This window comes from Mobula birostris, chromosome 21 (assembly GCF_030028105.1).
Source record: "Mobula birostris isolate sMobBir1 chromosome 21, sMobBir1.hap1, whole genome shotgun sequence".
NCBI lineage: Eukaryota > Metazoa > Chordata > Chondrichthyes > Myliobatiformes > Myliobatidae > Mobula > Mobula birostris.
In genome coordinates this window covers 19,958,497-19,978,260 of record NC_092390.1, presented here as the reverse complement: position 1 = coordinate 19,978,260, position 19,764 = coordinate 19,958,497, and the positions used below count along the sequence as shown (strand labels likewise).

At 43.5% G+C, this 19,764-nt stretch overlaps 1 protein-coding gene across 2 annotated transcripts in view; it reads right to left on the bottom strand.

Annotated features, from left to right (window-relative positions):
- Positions 1-19,764, bottom strand: part of eif4e1c (eukaryotic translation initiation factor 4E family member 1c) — an 81,940-nt gene that overhangs the window by 13,387 nt on the left and 48,789 nt on the right. For both annotated transcript variants that reach the window (XM_072239119.1, XM_072239118.1), the window contains 2 exons: positions 14,554-14,617; positions 6,318-6,431 (listed from right to left, as the gene is read on the bottom strand). In XM_072239119.1, the coding sequence (XP_072095220.1) occupies positions 6,318-6,431; positions 14,554-14,617 (178 nt within the window). The remainder of the gene's footprint in view (positions 1-6,317; positions 6,432-14,553; positions 14,618-19,764) is intronic.

The following is a 19,764-nucleotide window of genomic DNA, read 5'->3' as shown; positions in this document are numbered from 1 at the left end:
TCAGAATTGAGAATGAATTAAGAGAAAGGGAAGAGGAGAAATTACCAAAAGTTAGAGACATCCATGTTTATGACACCAGGTTGGAGCCTACCCAGATGTAATACAAGATGTTGCTCATTCAGCCTGAGAGCAGCTTCATCATGGCAGTTGAGGAGGTTATGGACTAACATGACAGAATGGGAATTGGAATTAAGATGGGAGGCCTCTGGGAAATCATGCCCGTTGTGGGTGGAGCAAAGATGCTCGAGAAAGCATTTCCCCCAATCTGCGTCTAGTCTTACCAATGTAGAGGAGACCATACCTGGAGCAATGAATACAGGATATAATCCCAAACTTCCCAATTAAGCATTTCCTCACCTGGAAAGACTGTTTGGGGCCCTGAATGATGGTGAGGAAGATGGTGAAGAGGCAGGGGTAGTACCTGCTCTGCTTGAAGAGGTAAGTGCCAGGAGGAAGATCAGTGGGGAGGCAGGGAGAGAGTGATCCCTGCGGAAAGAATTTCACTTCATCTCCCACCCCCCCCCCACCTGTCACACCTTCCGTCCCACCACCACCACTTGATTCTGCCTTCTTCCTTCTTTTTCAGTCCTGATGAAGGGTCTCAGCCTAAAGAGTGGGAGAGGGAAGACGTGCTTAGTGGTAGGATGGTAGGAGTATTAGGCAAAGGCAAGGACAAGTCTATCCCTGTTATGGTAGAAGGATTGGCTGAGAGTGGATGGGAAGTGGAGATGTGGAAGAGGACATCATCCATAGTAGAGGAAGGGAAACCCTGTTCTTTGAAGGAGAACATCTCAGTTGTTCTGAAATGGAAAACCTCATCCTGAGACAGGAACAGGGAAAAGAAAATAGCATTTTTAAAAGCTACAGGGTGAGGAGAAGTACAGTTGCAAAAACAAAGTTTGTGAACCCTTTGCAATTGCCAAGCTTTCTACATTTATTATTCAAAATGTGGTCTGGTCCTCAACACAGGTGACCCTCAGGGCTGTCTCCTAAGCCGCCACCCCCCCACCCCCCCGCATTCTCCAGATACCCATGACTGTGTCACCACCTACAGCTCCAATCTGCTAATTAAATTTGCTGCTGACACTACACTGGCCTCATCTCAAATAATAATGAAGCAGCCTACAGAGAAGTCATCACCCTTACACAGTGGTGTCAAGAAAACAACCTCTCCCTCAATGTCACAAAAACAAAGGAGCTGGTTGTGGACTAGGAGGAATGGAGACAGGCTAACCCCTATTGACATCAATGGATCTGGGGTTGAGAGGGTGAACAGCTTTAAGCTCCCCAGCATAAACATCACTGAGGATTTCATGTGGTCTGCATATGCCGGCTGTGTGGTGAAAAAGGCATAAGAGCACCTCTTTCACCTCAGACAGTTGAGGAAGTTTGGTATGGGCTCTAAACCCTAAGAACTTCCAAGAGGGACACAATTCAGAGCATCCTGACTGGTTGCATCACTGCCCGGTATGGGAGCTATACTTCCCTCAATCGCAGGTCTCTGCAGAGTGGTGCGGACAGCCCAGCGCATCTGTAGATGTGAACATCCCACTATTCAGGACATCTACAAAGACAGGTGTGTAAAAAGGGCCCGAAGGATCATTGGGGAACCAAGTCACTCAAGCCACAAACTGTTCCAGCTGCTACCATCAGGGAACTTGTACCGCAGCATAAAAGCCAGGACCAACAGGCTCTGGGACAGCTTCTTCCATCAGTCCATCAGACTGATTAATTCATCCTGACACAACTTTATTTCTATACTATATTGACTGTCCTGTTGTACATACTATTATAAATTACTATAAACTGCACATTTAGACAGAGACAATGTAAAGATTTTTACTCATGTATGTGAAGGATGTAAATAATAAAGTCAAATCAATTCAATTATTCATCTGTCTTAGTAATAGACAATCTGCCTAAACTAATAACACAAACAATTGTACTACTTCTCGTCAATACGGAGTACACCACTTAAACAATCACAGTCTAGGTTCAAATTATGTGAACCTCTAGGGCAATGCCTTCTACAAAATCTATTTGGAGTCAGGTGTTCCAATCAATGAGATGAGATTCGAGGTGTGGGTTGTAGAGGTGCCTTGCCCTTAAAAAAAAAAAATGACATAATGTAAGGTTACTGAAAGAGCCTGCTCTTCTCAAGAAAGATCTACTTATGTGCACCTTACATCAATCAAAACAACTTTGAGGACCTTAGAAGAATTGTAGAAATGCATCAAGTTGGAAATGGCTAAAAAAGCATTTCCAAAGACCTGAGTGTTCATCAGACCACAGTAAGAGAAATAGTCTACAAACGGAGAAAACTCAGTACTGTTGCTAATCTCCCAAGGAGTGGGCATCCTGCAAAGATCACACCAAGAGTACAACGTGGAACGCTGAAGGTGGTGAAAAAGAACTCAAGGCGACAGCAAAAGCAAAAAACCTGCAGAAATCTCTAGAACTTGTTAAAGTCCCTGTTCATGCGTCCACTATAAGAAAAACACTGAACAAGAATGGTGTTCGTGGAAGGACACCACAGAGGAAATCATTGCTCTCCAAAGGGAAAGAAAAAGTTGCTGCACTTCAAGTTTGCAAAAGACCACTTGGATGTTCCACAATGTTATGTGGACAGATGAGACAAAAGTAGAACTTTTTGGCAGAAATGCACATCGTTATGTTTGGAGGGAAAAGAGCAATGCACACCTACACCAAAACTCCATCCCAACTATGAAGCATGGTGGAAGGAGCCTCAGGGCCAGGACAACTTGCAATTGTTGAGAAAACAATGAATTCAAAATAGTATGAAGTCATTTTACAGCAGAATGTCAGGGTAGCAGTCTGACATCTGAAGCTTAATCAGAAGGGTTCACACACTTCTCCTTGCAATTGTGTATTCAAGATAGCCGTGCGAGTTAGGTATATAAAAGATATCAGTAGACAGTTTGTTTCCAGAGATGGAAAGAGGGACCAAGAAAGGGCAGAGAGGGGTCAGAGATGGACTAAGTAAATTTGAGGGCAGCGTGGAAGCTGGGTACAAAGTTGGTGAAATTGACGAACTGAGCATGGGTGCATGAAACAGCACCAATGCAGTTGTCAGAGTTGGGTAGCATTACCAGTGAAGACTTGGAACACCTAGGTGCCCGTGACTACACCTTGGGGTTGGAGAAAGTGGGAGGAGGCGAACAAAATAGTTGAATGTGAGGACCAGCTTTGCTAGACAGAGGGTGGTGGTGGTGGAGGGCAACTGTTTAGGTCCGTTGCCTAGAAAGCAGAGTACTTTGAGGCCTCTGTGATGGGGATGGATGTGTACAGGGACTGGACATCCAATATAAAAATGATGCAATCAGGAAAAGGAAACTGAAAGTGGTTGAAGAGATCAATAGCATGTTAAATGTCATGGATAATAGTTGGTTAAGGACTGAACCAGGAATGATAAAATTGAGTTAAGGTATGCAGACAGGAGTTCAGTGGAGCAGGAGCAGGAGCAGGAATAAACAATGGGCCTAGCTGGAAAGCCGATGTTGTGGATCTTGGGTAGGAGATAGAAACAAGGAATGCCAGGTAAGGGAACTGAGGTTGATGCCATTGGATGGGAGATCCCCAGAGGCAATAAGGTTGGCAAAGATACTGGTGACAATGGCCTGATGCTCCTGAGTGGGTTCCTTTTCAAGAGGTGTCCAAGAGTTCCCACTTAGCCTCAGCAATGTAGAGGTCAGTCCAGCAGGCTGCAAAGAGCATCCACCTTGTCTGTGGGTTTGATGGTGAAGTTGAGAAGGCCATTGAACATTGTTGTTCAGAGATCAGATCATTTTCATACAAGAAACATTGGTATACAGGTTCAGCAAGTAATTGCCAAGGCAAATGGAATATTAGAATCAGATTTATTATCACTGGCATGTGTCGTGAAATTTGTTAACTTAGCAGCAGTTCATTGCAATACATAATATAGAATAAAAAATAAGTAAATTACAGTATACATATATTGAATAGATTAAAAATCGTGCAAAAAAAAAACCCAGACTATATATTAAAGTAAAGCAGTGTTCGTGGGTTGAGTGTCCATTTAGGAATCGGATGGCAGAGAGGAAGAAGCTGTCCCTGAATTGCTGAGTGTGTATTCAGGCTTCTGTCTCTCCTACCTGATGGTAACAGTGAGAAAAGAGCATGCCCTAGGTGCTAGAGATTCTTAATAATGAACACTGCCTTTCTGAGACACCGCTAATTGAAGATGTCCTGGGTACTTCTGCAGGCTAGTACCCAAGATGGAGCCAACTAAGTTTACAACCCTCTGCAGCTTCTTTCGGTCCTGTACAGTAGCACCACCCCCCGCCCACCCCCACATTGATGCAGCCTGTCAGAATGCTCTCCACGGTACATCTATAGAAGTTCTTGAGTGTATTTGTTATACCAGATCTCTTCAAACTCCTAATGAAGTATAGACACTATCTTGCCTTCTTTATAACTGCATCAATATGTTAGGACCAGGTTAGGTCCAGAGATCTCGACACCCAGGAACTTGAAACTACTCATTCTCTCCATTTCTGAACCCTCTATGAGGATTGGAATGTGCTCCTTCATCTTACCCCTCCTGAAGTTCACAATCATCTCTTTCGTCTTACTGATGTTGAGTGCAACACCACTCCATTAGTTGGTATATCGCACTCCTGTACGTCCTCTCATCTCCATCTGAGATTCTACCAACATTGGTTGTATCAGCAAATTTATAGATGGTATTTGAGCTATGCCTAGCCACACAGTTGTGGGTATAGAGAGAGTAGAGCAGTGGGCTAAGCACACACCCGAGGTGCACCAGTGTTGATTTGTCAGCGAGGAGATATCATCACCAATCCGCAGAGATTGTGGTCTTCCAGTTAGGAAGTCGAAGATCCAATTGCAGGAGGTGGTACAGAGGCCAGGTTCTGTAACTTCTCAATCACGACTGTGGGAATGATGGTATTAAATGCTGATCTATAGTCAATGAACAACATCCTGACATAGGTGTTTGTATTGTTCAGGTGGTCTAAGGCTGTGTGACGAGCCTTTGAGATTGCATCTACCACTGACCTATTGTGGCAATAGGCAAATTGCAGTGGGTCCAGGTCCTTGCTCAGGCAAGAGTTCAGTCTAGTCATGACCATCCTCTCAAAGCCACATTCCACAGAAGACAAAAGGAAGTCTTGCTGTCTGGAAAGAGCGCTTCTAGTTAACTCTGCAGAGCTTTGCTTTCATTCTTGAAAGCAAGTTCAGATGAAAAGTTTTCTCCCAAAGTCCAAAGACATAGCACAAACATAGTTAGTAGGTTAATTGGTATTGTAAACCATCCTGTGATTAAGCTAGGGTTAAATAAGTGGATTGCTGGGCTGTTGCTTGATGGGCCAGAAGGGTCTGTTCTGCTCCATATCTCTAAATAAATAAACAAACAAAAGCTTGTTTTATGGTGACAGGATTGTACAGCAGCAGCAATACTACCTCAGCTCCAGAGACCTGACCTGGGTTTGATCCTTACCTTGGGTGCTGCCCACATGGAGTTTGCACATTCTCTCCATCACCATTTGTGTTTCTGCAGGTGTTCCTGTTTCCTCTAAAATCCCAATGCATGTAGATTAATTGGCTACTATAAACTACCCAAATGCCAAGTCGTAAACAAAAAATTAAAGGGAAGTTGATGGCCACACAAGAGAATAAAATTATGGGGTAAAGAGATACAATGGATTCCTCAGCCTGCATGGACTCCGGAGACAGAATAGAGGATGTCATTGAAACATTAGAGAGGTCTTGTCATGATTGATGCTCTAATGGAAACTAACTGAGAACTAAGGGGCATGGTCTCGGTATAATAAAATGAAAAATTTCTGTCAGTTGCAGATGGTGCTTCATTCAAGACAGCATTAACTTTTGGGGGAAATTAAAGGTTAAGAAGCTTGCCTGAGAAAATGAGGTTAATAATCAGATCAAATGATCTATCAAATGGTGCAGCATATTCAAAAGCCTACTCTTGTTTTGAATTTTTATGTTCTGACTGGATATAATGTGGAACCTGCATAAAGATTTGATGAGAAGAGTAGACAGCCTTTAGAATAAGCAACATATGTAAGATGCATCACTGGAATTAAATGAAAAGTAGGCCAAGCATAGAACAGTCAATGTAAACAGCCAGTTTCTATGCTGCAGTATTCCATGCCATTAACAGACTGCGGCAGACCTTTTGTAGCACTAAGTTGGATGGAGTTATCAGCTTATAAAATCCATACTGCAGCTACGTACAGAATTTGGAACCCAGAGTGTTTTAACTATGCACAATAAAGGAGAAATGCAGTTACTGTTTCCAGCCAGTATCGATCCAGATCATTGTGCCTCTGTTGCTTGTTAAGCGTCATTAGCCATCTTCCACCTTTTTTATTCTTGTCATCTTCCCACATTGGTTTAATACCATCCTGTTAAAATATAGTGTATAAGATTCATCCAAAATACAGCTTTATCAAATATCATGAAAAATTGTATGACATCATACCCATTCCTCAGACAACTACTTTTGCCTTTCGTGCCCAGCAATATTCATCCCACACAGAGACCCAATTCTTGCCAATATCTCCATGCACCCCACACGTGATCCCATGCTAAATGGTTAACTCCTTTCTTCTGGTTATTTCTTCAGCGGTTTGAACCGGACACGACTGCACAAGCACGAGGAGGTCGGCCAGTGAGAACAGCGGGAAGAGTTTAAAAAGAAGACAGCTTTACAGAGCAGGTGAAGGAGTAGTGGGAGAGAGAGGAGGAAGGCTTTGGCAATAAAGGGTCGAGGTGAGGTAGGTTATCTGTTCAGAATACAGAAAGAAGATATGAGAGAGAGGCCGGTTTTCTGTGCTCAGTGTCAGACGTGGGAGTTCCTGGACACTCCCAGCCTCCCGGACGGCCACATCTGCACCAGGTGCATTGAGCTGCAGCTCCTTGGGGAACGCGTTAGGGAACTGGAGATGCAGCTCAATGACCTTTGTCTGATCAGGGAGAGTGAGGAGGTGATAGAAAGGAGCTATAGGCAGGTAGTCACACCGGGGCCTCGGGAGACAGATAAGTGGGTAACAGTCAGGAGAGGGAAGGGCAAGAAGCAGATGCTAGAGAGTACCCCAATGGCTGTCCCCCTTAACAATAAGTACTCCTATTTGAGTACTATTGGGGGAGACAGCCTATCTGGGGGAAGCAACAGTGGTTACGCCTTTGGCACAGAGTCTGGCCCTGTGGCTCAGAAGGGTAGAGAAAGCAAATGCAGCAGTGATAGGGGACTCTATAGTTAGCAGGTCATACAGATGATTCTGTGGACGCAGGAAAGAAACACGTATGGTAGTTTGTCTCCCAGCTGCCAGGGTCCGAGATGCTTCTGATCGCATCCACGATATCTTGAAGTAGGAAGGAGAACAGCCAGAGGTCATGGTACATATTGGTACCAATGACATTGGTAGGAAAAGGGAAGAGGTCCTGAAAAAAGACTGCAGGGAGTTAGGAAGGAAGTTGAGAAGCAGGACCTCAAAGGTAGTAATCTCGGGATTACTGCCAGTGCCACATGACAGTGAGTATGGAATAGAATGAGGTGGAGGATAAATGCGTGGCTGAGGGATTGGAGCAGGGGCAAGGATTCAGATTTCTGAATCATTGGGACCCCTTCTGGGGCAGGTGTGACCTGTATAAAAAGGACAGGTTGTACTTGAATCTGAAGGGGACCAATATCCTGGTGGGGCAGTTTGCAAAGGCTATTGGGAAGAGATTAAACTAGAACTGATGGGGGGGTGGGAACCGAACTGAAGTGACAGAGGAAAGGGAGGTTGGCTCACAAATAGAGAAAGCTTGGAGACAGTGTGAAAGGGAGGATAGGTAGGTGATAGAGAAGGGATGCACTCAGACTGATGGTTTGAGATGTGTCTATTTTAATGCGAGGAGTATTATGAATAAAGCGGATGAAGTGTGGATAAGCACTTGGGAGCTATGATGTTGTGGCCATTACAGAGACATGAATGGTGCAGGGGCAGGAATGGCCACTTCAAGTGCCAGGCTTGACATGTTTCAGAAAGGACAGGGAGGGAGGCAAAAGAGATAGCACTGTTGATCAGAGATAGTGTCACAGCTGCAGAAAAGGATTCAGTTATGGAGGGGTTGTCCATGGAGACTCTGTGGGTAGAAGTTAGGAATAGGAAGGGGTCAATACCTCTACTGGGTGTTTTTTATAGACCATCCAATAGTAACAGGGGCATAGAGGAGCAAATAGGCAGACAGATCCTGGAAAGGAGTAATAATAACAGGGTTGTTGTGGTGGGAGATTTTAATTTCCCAAATATTGATTGGCATCTCCCTAGAGTGAGGGGTTTAGATGGGGTGGAGTTTGTTAGGTGTGTTCAGGAAGGTTTCTTGACACAATATGTAGATAAGCCTACGAAAGGAGAGGCTGTACTTGATCTGGTATTGGGAAATGAACCTGGTTAGGTGTCAGGTCTCTCAGTGGGAGAGCATTTTGGAGATAGTGATCACAAATCTATCTCCTTTACTATAGCGTTGGAGAGGGATAGGAACAGACAAGTTAGGGAAGCGTTTAATTGGAGTAAGGGGAAATATGAGGCTATCAGGCAGGAACTTGGAAGCATAAATTGGAAATTGATGTTCTCAGGGAAACGTATGGAAGAGATGTCGCAAATGCTCAGGAGATATTTGCACGGGGTTCTGCGTAGGTACGTTCCAATGAGACAGGGAAAGGATGGTAGGATACAGGAACTGTACTGTACAAAGGCTGTTGTAAATCTAGTCAAGAAGAAGAGCTTACGAAAGGTTCAAAAACTAGGTAATGATAGAAATCTAGAAGATTATAAAGCTAGCAGGAAGGAGTTTAAGAATAAAATTAGGAGCCAGAAGGGGCCATGAGAAGGCCTTGGCAGACAGGATTAAGGAAAACCCTAAGGGATTCTACAAGTATGTGAAGAGCAAGAGGATAAGATGTGAGAGAATAGGACCAATCAAGTGTGACAGTGAAAAAGTGTGTATGGAATTGGAGGAGATAGCAAAGGTACTTAATGAACACTTTGCTTCAGTATTCACTACGGAAAAGGATCTTGGCGATTGTAGGGATGCCTTGCAGCGGACTGAAAAGCTTGAGCATGTAGATATTAAGGAAGAGGATGTGCTGGAGCTTTTGGAAAGCATCAAGTTGGATAAGTCACTGGGACTGGATGAGATCACTGAGCCTCTAGTGATGATCTTTGCATCATCAATGGGGATAGGAGAGGTTCTGGAAGATTGGAGGATTACGGATGTTGTTCCATTATTCAAGAAAAGGAGTAGAGATAGCCCAGGAAATTATAGGCCAGTGAATCTTACTTCAGTGGTTGGTAAGATGATGGAAAAGATCCTGAGAGGCAGGATTTATGAACATTTGGAGATGCATAATATGATTATGAATAGTTAGCACGGCTTTGTCAAAAGCAGGTCGTGCCTTACAAGCCGGATTGAATTTTTTGAGGATGTGACTAAACACATTGATGAAGGTAGAGCAGTAGATGTAGTGTATATGGATTTCGGCAAGGTATTTGACAAGGTACCCCATGCAAGGCTTATTGAGAAAGTAAGGAGGCATGGGCCATTGCTTTGTGGATCCAGAACTGGCTTGCCCACAGAAGGCAAAGAGTGGTTGTAGATGTGTTGTATTTTGCATGGAGATCAGTCACCAGTGGTGTGCCTCAGGGATCTGTTCTGGGAGCCCTACTCTTCATGACTTTTATAAATGACCTGGATGAGGAAGTGGAATGATGGGTTAGTAAATTTGTTGATGACACAAAGGTTGGGAGGTGTTGTGGATATTGTGGAGGGCTGTCAGAGGTTACAGCGGGACATTGATAGGATGCAAAACTGGGCTGAGAAGCGGCAGATGTAGTTCAACCCAGATAAGTGAGAGGTCGTTCATTTCAGTTGGTCAAATATGATAGCAGAATATAGCATTAATGGTAAGACTATTGGCAGTGTGGAGGATCAGAGGGATCTTGGGGTCCGGGTCCACAGGACACTCAAACCTGCTGTGCAGATTGACTCTGTGGTTAAGAAAGCATATGGTGCAATGGCCTTCATCAATCGTGGGATTGAGTTTAGGAGCCGAGAGGTAATGTTGCAGCTATACTGGACCCTGGTCAGACCCCACTTGGAGTACTGTGCTCAGTTCTTATTGCCTCACTATAGGAAGGATGTGGAAACCATAGAAAGGGTGCAGAGGAGATTTACAAGGATGTTGCCTGGATTGGGGAGCATGCCTTATGAGAATAGGTTCAGTGAACTCGGCCTTTTCTCCTTGGAGCAACGGAGGATGAGAGGTGACCAGATAGAGGTGTATAAGATGGCGAGAGGCATTGATTGTGTGGCTAGTCAGAGGCTTTTTCCGCAGAGCTGAAATGGCTAGCACAAGAGGGCATAGCTTTAAGGTGCTTGGAAGTAGGTACAGAGGAGATGTCAGGGGTAAGTTTGTTTGTTGTTGTTGTTGTTGTGTGTTGTTTTTTTTTAAAATGCATAGAGTTGTGAGCGCATAGAATGAGCTGCCAGCAGTGGTGGTAGAGGCGGAAACGATAGGGTCTTTTAAGAGACTCCTGGATCAGTACATGGAGCTTAGAAAAATAAAGGGCTATGGTTAGCCTAGGTAGTTCTAAGGCAAGGACATGTTTGGCACAGCTTTGTGGGCCGAAGGGCCTGTATTGTGCTGTAGGTTTTCTATGTTTCTAACCCAACAGGATTGAGCCTTGCTCCCGGATACAGTATCAGTCTGAGGAAAGTGAGAAAGTACAATTAATGTCTGTTCCAGAAGGATCACTTCTGTCCATCGACGTGAGAGAGAGCGAGAGATGCGAACTTCACTGCACTTTGAGTAAGAATGCAAAGAGGTCAGTCCTTATTGTGCATGCTGCAACCATGCCTGGTAAACCTATTCTGCACTCTCCCCAAAGCTACTACATCCTTCTATAAAGGGCTGACCAGAAATGAATGCAATACTCCAGATGTGCTGTAACCACTGTTTTATAAAGTTGCAATACAACTTCCTCACTCTTGAACTCAATGTCCCAACCAACAAAGGCAAGCTTACCATATACCACCATATTACCCTGCGCAGTCACTTTTACAGAACTATAGAACTGGAACCCCAGATTCCTCTGTACATTAACATTTAAGGGTCCTACCATTGATCTTTCAAGATGCACCATCTCATTTCACCAGTAAGTTCCATCAGCCATTTCTCTGCCCATATCTGCAACTGAACTATATACTGCTACATATAGGCGATATATAGTACCTGAAGTAATTGTCGATACAATATAATCCACAACTATCTTAGTATCACATGTGAAACTTACTGATTCACCCAACATATTCATCCAAGTCACTTATCACAAACAGCAGAGGTCACAATACAGATCCCCACTATAAACAATTAAACATGGACCTCCAGCCAGAATAAGTCCCCTTGATCACTATTCTCTATTTCTATGGACAAGTCAACTCTGAATCCAAACATCCACATCACCATTGATCCTATGCACCTCAATCTTCTGGATGAGCCTATCATGAGGGATCTTGTCAATCATACAAACTTCCATGTAGATAACATCCATGGCTCTGACTTATCACTTTCATCATCTCCTTAAAAAAAACTCAGTCAAGTTCATAACACATGACTTGCCTTGCATAAAGACATGCTGACTGACTCTAATTAGGCCATGTTTTTTTTCCAAATCTTATTTCTAATATTCCTCCCCCCACCAACATCCACCCTACTTCCAGCAGCGACATGAGACTTACCAGTCAAAAATTAGCAGAATTATCCGCATTTCCCTTCTTGAACTTTAGCTACTTACCAATCCTCTAGGACCTCATCTATAGCCTGAGAGGACATTAAGATCTTGGTTGATGCCCTAGAAATCCCATCTGTTGCCTCTCAGTAAGCTGAGTATATGCCATCGGGCCCTGGGGACTTTTATCCACCTTAATGTTCTTTAAGAGGCAACACTACTTCCTCCATTATCTCACTATATTAGCGTGGTCTACATTGATATTGTAATCCTCCAGGTTCTCCTCCTTGGTGAATACAGGTGCAAAGTAATCCTCTTGCTCTTGGTGTAAAGAATGCCTTGGTATTCTTTTTAAACCCTGCTTGCCAAGGCCCCTCCTGGCTCCTCCAATTCTCTTCAAGTTTTTTTTTCCAACTTATTAGAGGTGAACTTGCCCAAAAACAACTGTTCCCAATCAATTCTCCCTAGTTCTTGCTTAATAAGCTCATAATTTGTCACATCACGTTTTTCTACTCTCCTGCAAGACCCATAGTTATCTTCTTTCATAGCCTTAAAAATTTAAGGCACTGTGATCCCTTTAACCTCTTCCCACCCTATCATCTTCAAAACTATTGCTTTTTTTTTTAGCTCCTCCACCTTCACATCTGTTCTAAGAATGAGGCTTTTCTTTTTAGAAAATACAAGACGTCCTTTTACAAAGAACAGGGTTTCCTTTCATCACTGATACTGCCCAAACCCACATCTCTTCCATTTCTCACACAACCCTCCCCCATCCTTCTGCCAGAATCACTTGTCCTTGCCTACCACCCATGAACCTTGGTATCTAGTACAACATCTGGCACCACTAAGCACACCTTTCCTTCCTCCATGTTCTGCAGGGATCACGCTCTCAGTGTCTCCCTGTCCACTCATCCATCCCTACCAAACTCCCTCCTGGCACTTATCCTTGCAAGCAGGACAAGTACTACATGTTCCCCGACACCTTCTCCCTCACAATTCAGTGCCCCAAACAGTTCTTCCAGGTGTGTTGAGACTCCACCTGCGAGTTTGTCAGGGTTATTCAGTGCATATGTGGCATCCCCTATATTGGAAAGATCTGATGTAGATTGAAGAACCACTTCAACCAGATGCACACCACAAAAGGAGGACAGCTTGGTGGCCACACATTTCAAATTGATCTCCTATTCTGACATGTCTATCCACTGCTCTTCTACTGCTATGAGTCCACATTCAGGTTGGAGGAGCAACACCTTATTCTGCCCGGTAGCCTCCAACTTGATGGCATAAACATAAATTTCTCTAACTTCTTGTAGTTTCTTCCTCTTTTTCCATTCACCATTCTGATTCCCCTCTCACCTCTTCTCTCCTGCTAATCTCCACCTTCAGATGCCCCTCTTCATCCCTTTCTCCTATGATCCACTGTCCTCTTCTATTTGATTCTTTCTTCACCCCTTTAAATATTCCACCTATCACTTTCCAACTTACTTCACCCCCACCCTCCTTCACCATCCGTTCCCTTCACCTGGTCTCACCTAGCACCTGTCAGCTTCTTTTCCCCACACCACTTGCTTATTGAGCCTCCTGCTCCAATCCTGATGAGGGGTCATGCCCAGAAATGTTTACTGTTTATTCCCCTCCATAGATGCTGCCTAACCTGCTGAGTTTCCCAAGCATTTGTGTGTTTTGCTCAAGATTTCCAGCATCGGCAGTAGCTCATGTCTATGTTTCTGCATTGGCTGTTAGATCATACCTACTGATTTGTTATTTGTTGAATAATTCCATCTTTCGAGCAATAAGTGCTTTGTGTATGGGCAACCCTGGGTTACAGCCATTCAGGTTACGGAAATCAAACCTAACAGAAATCACCAAAAATTTGATAGAGAATAAAATACACTGACAGAGTTTACTCTGACAGAGGAGGAAGGTTTAAAGGAGATGTGCAAAGGAAGATTTTTCTATACACATAGTTTTGCTGCCTGAAAATTACTGCCAAGGAAGGAGGGAGAAGCAGATACAATAGCAAGGTTTAAGTGTATTTAGATAAGTGAACAGGTAGGGAAAAGAGGGAAATGGACCATGTGCAAATGTTGGAATTAGTTACATTGCCATTACATTTGGCATAGACGTGGTGGGCTGAATATTCTATTCCCGTGCTGTGCTACCATCCATGTTATACTATGGCTAACTTATCTCCTTTTTTCAGGTCTGAAAACCACTCACTCATTTGAAATACTAATTTCTTTATCCAAAGATGTTGCCTAGCCTATTCAGCTTTGAATATTATTCATTTCATTTATTTCCTCTCATTCTACATATATGCATAGCCTGTGGTCAAGTGTAACTATCTTACCGTTAAGATCTCTTTTCACAGACCTGGTAACTTAATGCACTGTAATGTCCTCATTAAGCAATTTCAACTCATCCTATCAGACACTCCATTTGTTCTCACCACATCCCTACTCCATCTTCCTTCCTACAGAAAATCTAGTTGGATCTCTTTTCTAGTTCTGACAAAGGGTCACAGATCTGAAATGTTAACCTTTTCCTCTCCCACAGATAATATCAGACTTCAGAAATACTTTGGGCCAAGACGCTTCATCAAGACTCGAGTCCTCCCCCCACCCATCCACCCAACATTTTCTGCTTGTGCTTCATCCTATTTACATCCTTTATCCCCTTTTACAGTTCGTACCTTAAAATTTGCATTTCACTCAAACTGTAATCAACACAACTGCCATATTTTAAAACTTACCTTAAACAAACAATAATCACACCCAAACAGCAATTTACTTGGTTGTTGTATATGATTATATAACCTGTAGAAAAGGAAACAAGACCACATTTAAAGCACAAACTTTAAAATGTACCTGTAAAACTTGTGCCAAAAACAGTGGCACTCATATCAAATGTTACAGGATGGAGCAATGGCTTCAATTACATCCCAATTACATCCCAGACTTGCATGTGTTGAGGCCCGAGGGACTTGTAAAAACATCTTACCTTTGGATGCACCTTCTATTCCTCTAACAATATACATCAGGATTCAGTTTTCAAGATTTATTGGCTTTCAATGTGGTTGCATTCATGGTTTCAGTGAATCAACTACCAAGTAACTAATTCCAGCCCAAAAGAGCATGGATTAACTAAAAATCCAATATTCAAATCCCTTCCTTCACCCCTGTACAATTCAGATATTTCAAATTACTTTGAAATATTCAAAGACACATTTCAAAGTACTGCATTAGTTCACTTACCCATAACATGCTAAAACCCCATACCTACAAATTATACACCATAGTATAATCTGCCATGTGTGAATGTAACATGAACAGGCAGGGAATACAGCAACAGAGGAATACAAACCAAATTAAGGAGATGAGATTAGATTAGATTAGATTAGATTAGATACATTGATATCACGGTGGGCAAAGATCTGGTAACCAAATGGTCTGTGCTCTACTATTCAGAGTTCTAAATAGACTTGCTTCTTGTATTTGAAGAATTTCTCATGTAAAATATAACTTGCTAATTCCAAAGATAAGCCCTGATCCACTTTGGCTAGCGACCATTTTTCAGTTTTGTTCCTTCTTATTTTACATGCTCAAGATTAATCTGTTGGCCAAGTCTCATCATTAACAACTCGTAACACTTGCCTGGTAGCTTAATGTGCTGATAACTGTACCCATTAAGCTATTCCAATTCATCAGTACAAGAACACAAACACAAGAGATTCTGCAGATCCAAAAAAAAAATCTATACATGCTGGAAATCCAAGGGAACACACACAAAATGCTGGAGAAACTCAGCAGGCCAGGCAGCATCTATGGAAAAGAGTAAACAGTCGACATTTTGGGCCAAGATCCTTCATCAGTACAAGAGAAAGAGGAGTGACACGAGGGGAAGGTGATAGGCAGGTGAGGGTAAGAGGTGAGTTCAGATTCTGCAGATGCTGGACATCCAGAACAACATACAAAATGCTGGAGCAACTTAGCAGGTCATCAGCATCTATGGAAACATCAACAGTTGATGCTTTGGCCCAAGCCCCTTCATTAGGAATGGAAAGGAAAGAAGCCAGAAAAAGGTGTGGGGGGTGGGGTGAAGGGAAGGAGCCCTAGCCAGGAGGTGATTTGTGAATTCAGGTGGATAGGGAAGTGGAGGAATGAATTAAGCTGGGAGAAGATAAGTGTAAAAGGTAAAGAGCTGGAGAAGGTAACTGATAGGACAGAAGAGTCAACCATGGGAGAAAGGGAAGGAGGAGGGACACCAGAGGAAGGTGACAGGCAGGTAAGAAGAGACAAGATAGGGGCCAGAGAGGGGTCTTGAAGAAGAGGGATGGAGGGAAATTTACCAGAATGTGAAGAAATTGATATTCATAGAATCAGGTTGGAGGCTACCCAGGTGAAATATGAGGGTGCGTGCCTCATTGTGTCAGTAGAAGAGAACATATCGGAATGGGAATGAGGACTGGGATTGGAATGGTTGGTCACCAGGAAATCCTGCTTTTTGCAGATGAAGTGAAGGTGTTCAACAAAATGTGTCTCAATGTAGAGGAGGCCACATCAGGACTACCAGGGGTGGGAATCAAACTGGAGACTAGGAGATAGGAGGTTAGTTCACAAATAGAGAAAGCTAGTGGACAGTGTGTGAGGGAGGATAGGAAGGGGACAGATCACAGAGCACTCAGACCAAAGATGTAGGGGTGAAGGAAGAAAAAGATAACAAAGTTGTTTGCTCCATTAAGGATAAACAGAGAGTAAGAGGTGGAGAGTTTCTTAAATGCATCTATTTTAATGCTGGGAGCATTGTGGAAAGGTGGATGAGCTTAGAGCATGGATTGATACCTGGAAATATGATGTTGTAGCTATTAGTGAAACATGGTTGCAGGAGGGGTGTGATTGGCAACTGAGTATTCCTAGATTTCATTGCTTCAGGTGTGATAGAATTGGAGGGGCAAGAGGGGGAGGTGTTGCATTGCTTGTCAGAGAAAATATAACAGCGGTGCTCTGGCAGGATAGATTAGTGGACTCATCTAGGGAGGCTATTTGGGTGGAATTGGTAGGACTAATCAAAATAGGACATACATGGTAAATGGTAGGGCATTGAAGAATGCAGTAGAACAGAGGGATCTAGGAATAATGGTGCATAGTTCCCTGAAGGTGGAATCTCATGTGGATAGGGTGCTAAAGAAAGCTTTTGGTATGTTGTCTTTTATAAATCAGAGCATTGAGTATAGGAGTTGAGATGTAATGTTGAAATTGTATAAGACATTGGTGAAGCCAAATTTGGAGTATTATGTACAGTTCTGGTCACCAAATTATAGGAAAGAGGACAATAAAATTGAAAGAGTACAGAGGAGATTTACTAAGATGTTGCCTGGGTTTCATCTCTTAAATTACAGAGAAAGGTTGGACAAGTTAGGTCTTTATTCTTTGGAGCGTAGAAGGTTAAGCGGGGACTTAGAGGTATTTAAAATTATGAGGGGGGGGTTAGATAGAGTTGACGTGGATAGGTTTTTTCCATTGAGAGTGGGGGAGATTCAAACAAGAGGACATGAGTTGAGAGTTAAAGGGCAAAAGTTCAGGGGGAACTTCTTTACTCAGAGGGTGGTAGCTGTGTGGAACGAGCTTCCAGCAGAAGTGGTTGAGGCAGGTTCGATGTTGTCGTTTAAAGTTAAATTGGATAGATATATGGACAGGAAAGGAATGGAAGGTTATGGGCTGAGTGCAGGTCGGTGGGACTAGGTGAGAGTAAGAGTTCGGCATGGATTAGAAGGGCCGATATGGCCTGTTTCCATGCTGTAATTGTTATATGGGCGATCACCCCAGCAGATTCACAGGTGAAGTGCTATTTGGGGCCTGAATGGAGCTGAGGGAGGAGATGAGTTGCACTGCTTCTCTTACAGGGATAAGTGCCAACAGGGAGATTAGTGAGGGATGAATGGATAAGGAAATCTCAGAGAGAGTGATCTCTGTGGAAAGTGGGAGGTAAAGATGTGTTTGGTGGTGGGTCCTGTTTAAGGTGGCAGAAGTTGTGGATAATGATGTGCTGGATGCAACGGCTAATGGAGTGAATAGTGACGACGAGGAATTCTATCCCTGTTAAGGCAGCAAGAAGATGGGTTGAAGGGGGATGTTAAGGAAATTGAGAGATGCAGGAGAGGGCAGTGGTAGAGGAAGGGAAATCCTTTTCTTTGAAGGAGGATGACATCTCTGATGTCCTGACAAGGAAAGCTTCATCCTGGGAATAGGTGCAGTGAAGATAAAACTATAAAAAGGGAATCACATTTTTCCAGGAGACAGTGTGGGAAGTATAGTCAAGATAGCTATGGAAGTCAGCAGCTTTATAAGATATCAGTAGACAGTTTGTCTCTAGAGATGCAGACAAAGATTGAGAAAGGAGGGAGAGAAGTGTCAGAAATGGACCAAGTGAATTTTAAAGGGAAGATGGATGCTGGAGGCAAAGTTGATGAAATTGACGAGCACAGCATGGATGCACGTAGCAGCACCAATGCAGATGTGAATGTAATACAGAAAGAGTTGGGGAGCATAACCAGGAAAGGCTTTGAACATTGACTGAGTGGAACAGCCAGCCAACAAAAAAGCAGGCATAGCAGTGACCCATGCAGGTGTCTATGTGTGTATGGGGTGTCAGGGACAGGTAGCATCTCTGGTGGGGGAACATGTCGTGTCCTTTTCAGGGCGGTTAGTCCACCTTTGGTCCCCACCTGGCACTCAGCTCTCACCTGTGGCTCCCCGAAGCTGTTTGCATGTGACAGCGGCCACACCCCGAGCAACCGCTTCGACAAGCTGGCTAAACCAGGTGAGGGTAGCCGATGGGTCTCAAACCCTCGGTGTGATAGGGAGTTGTATATCCCAGCATGTGAAGACAGACTCCGGCGGATTGAGCGGACGAGACCTATGGAAGGTCCAACGGTCAAGAAGGCGGTCTCTGCAAGCGTTGTGGAACGTGTAGAGCAGGACAAGACACAGAAGACGTCCTGGTCATCCACTGCACCTAGTCCCATCTCCAGCCGTCCAGACTCTGTCTTGCCATTGGATCCAGATGGGAATTGGGAAGAGAGAGTGAGGCTGACGCTGCGCAACTCTCCCTCACTTAAATCCAAATCATGCGCTAGTCTCGACACCATCCTAACGGTGTCGAGGTCCTCATCGACGTCAATGATGGACGATCAACCTATGGTTACACCTTGCACTTGGAGAAAATGGAAGCTGAAAGGCAAAATTGTTGAGTCTGAGGACCAGTTCTGCCAGAGAAGGGAAACTGATTGGGTCTGTTGTTGCGAAAGAATTGAAGAGCTTTAAGGCATTTTTGATGGGGTATAGAATTGCACAGAAACTGGACCCATGGTGAAAATGAGACAATCAGGGCCAGGGAATTAAAAGTTGTGAGAAGATTAAACACATGTGAAGTGTCACAGATGCAGGTGGGAAATACTGAACCCAAGAGGAGAAAACAGGATCAAGGTACATGGACACACATTCATCAAGGCAGGAACAATGGGCCAACTCAGACAGACAGGTTTCTGGATTGTGGGTAAGAGTATAAAAAGCTTTTTGGCCTACAAGATCTGCACCAAAAGTGATGTAAAATTTGTTCCACCTTTTCCCCACCTTTCTTCCTACTGAGAAGTTACTTGTATATCTGTCAAAGGGCTAAAGAACCAATTAGAGACTGTCATGGAAACAGGTCCTAGCCCAACTAGTTGATCATGCTAAGATGCCTATTCCATTTTTCTATGATTGGACCATATCCCTCCAAGTCTTTTCTATCCATGTGTATATCAAAGTGTGTTTCAAATATTGTTTATTTATCTCTTTCAACCACTTCCCCAGGCAGCTCCTTCTATATAGCAATTGAAATCAGAATGAAAAAGTTGTCCCTCAGGTTCTTATTAAATCTTCCCCCTTTTACCTTGTGTCTTCTAGTCAATAGTTACAGAGCA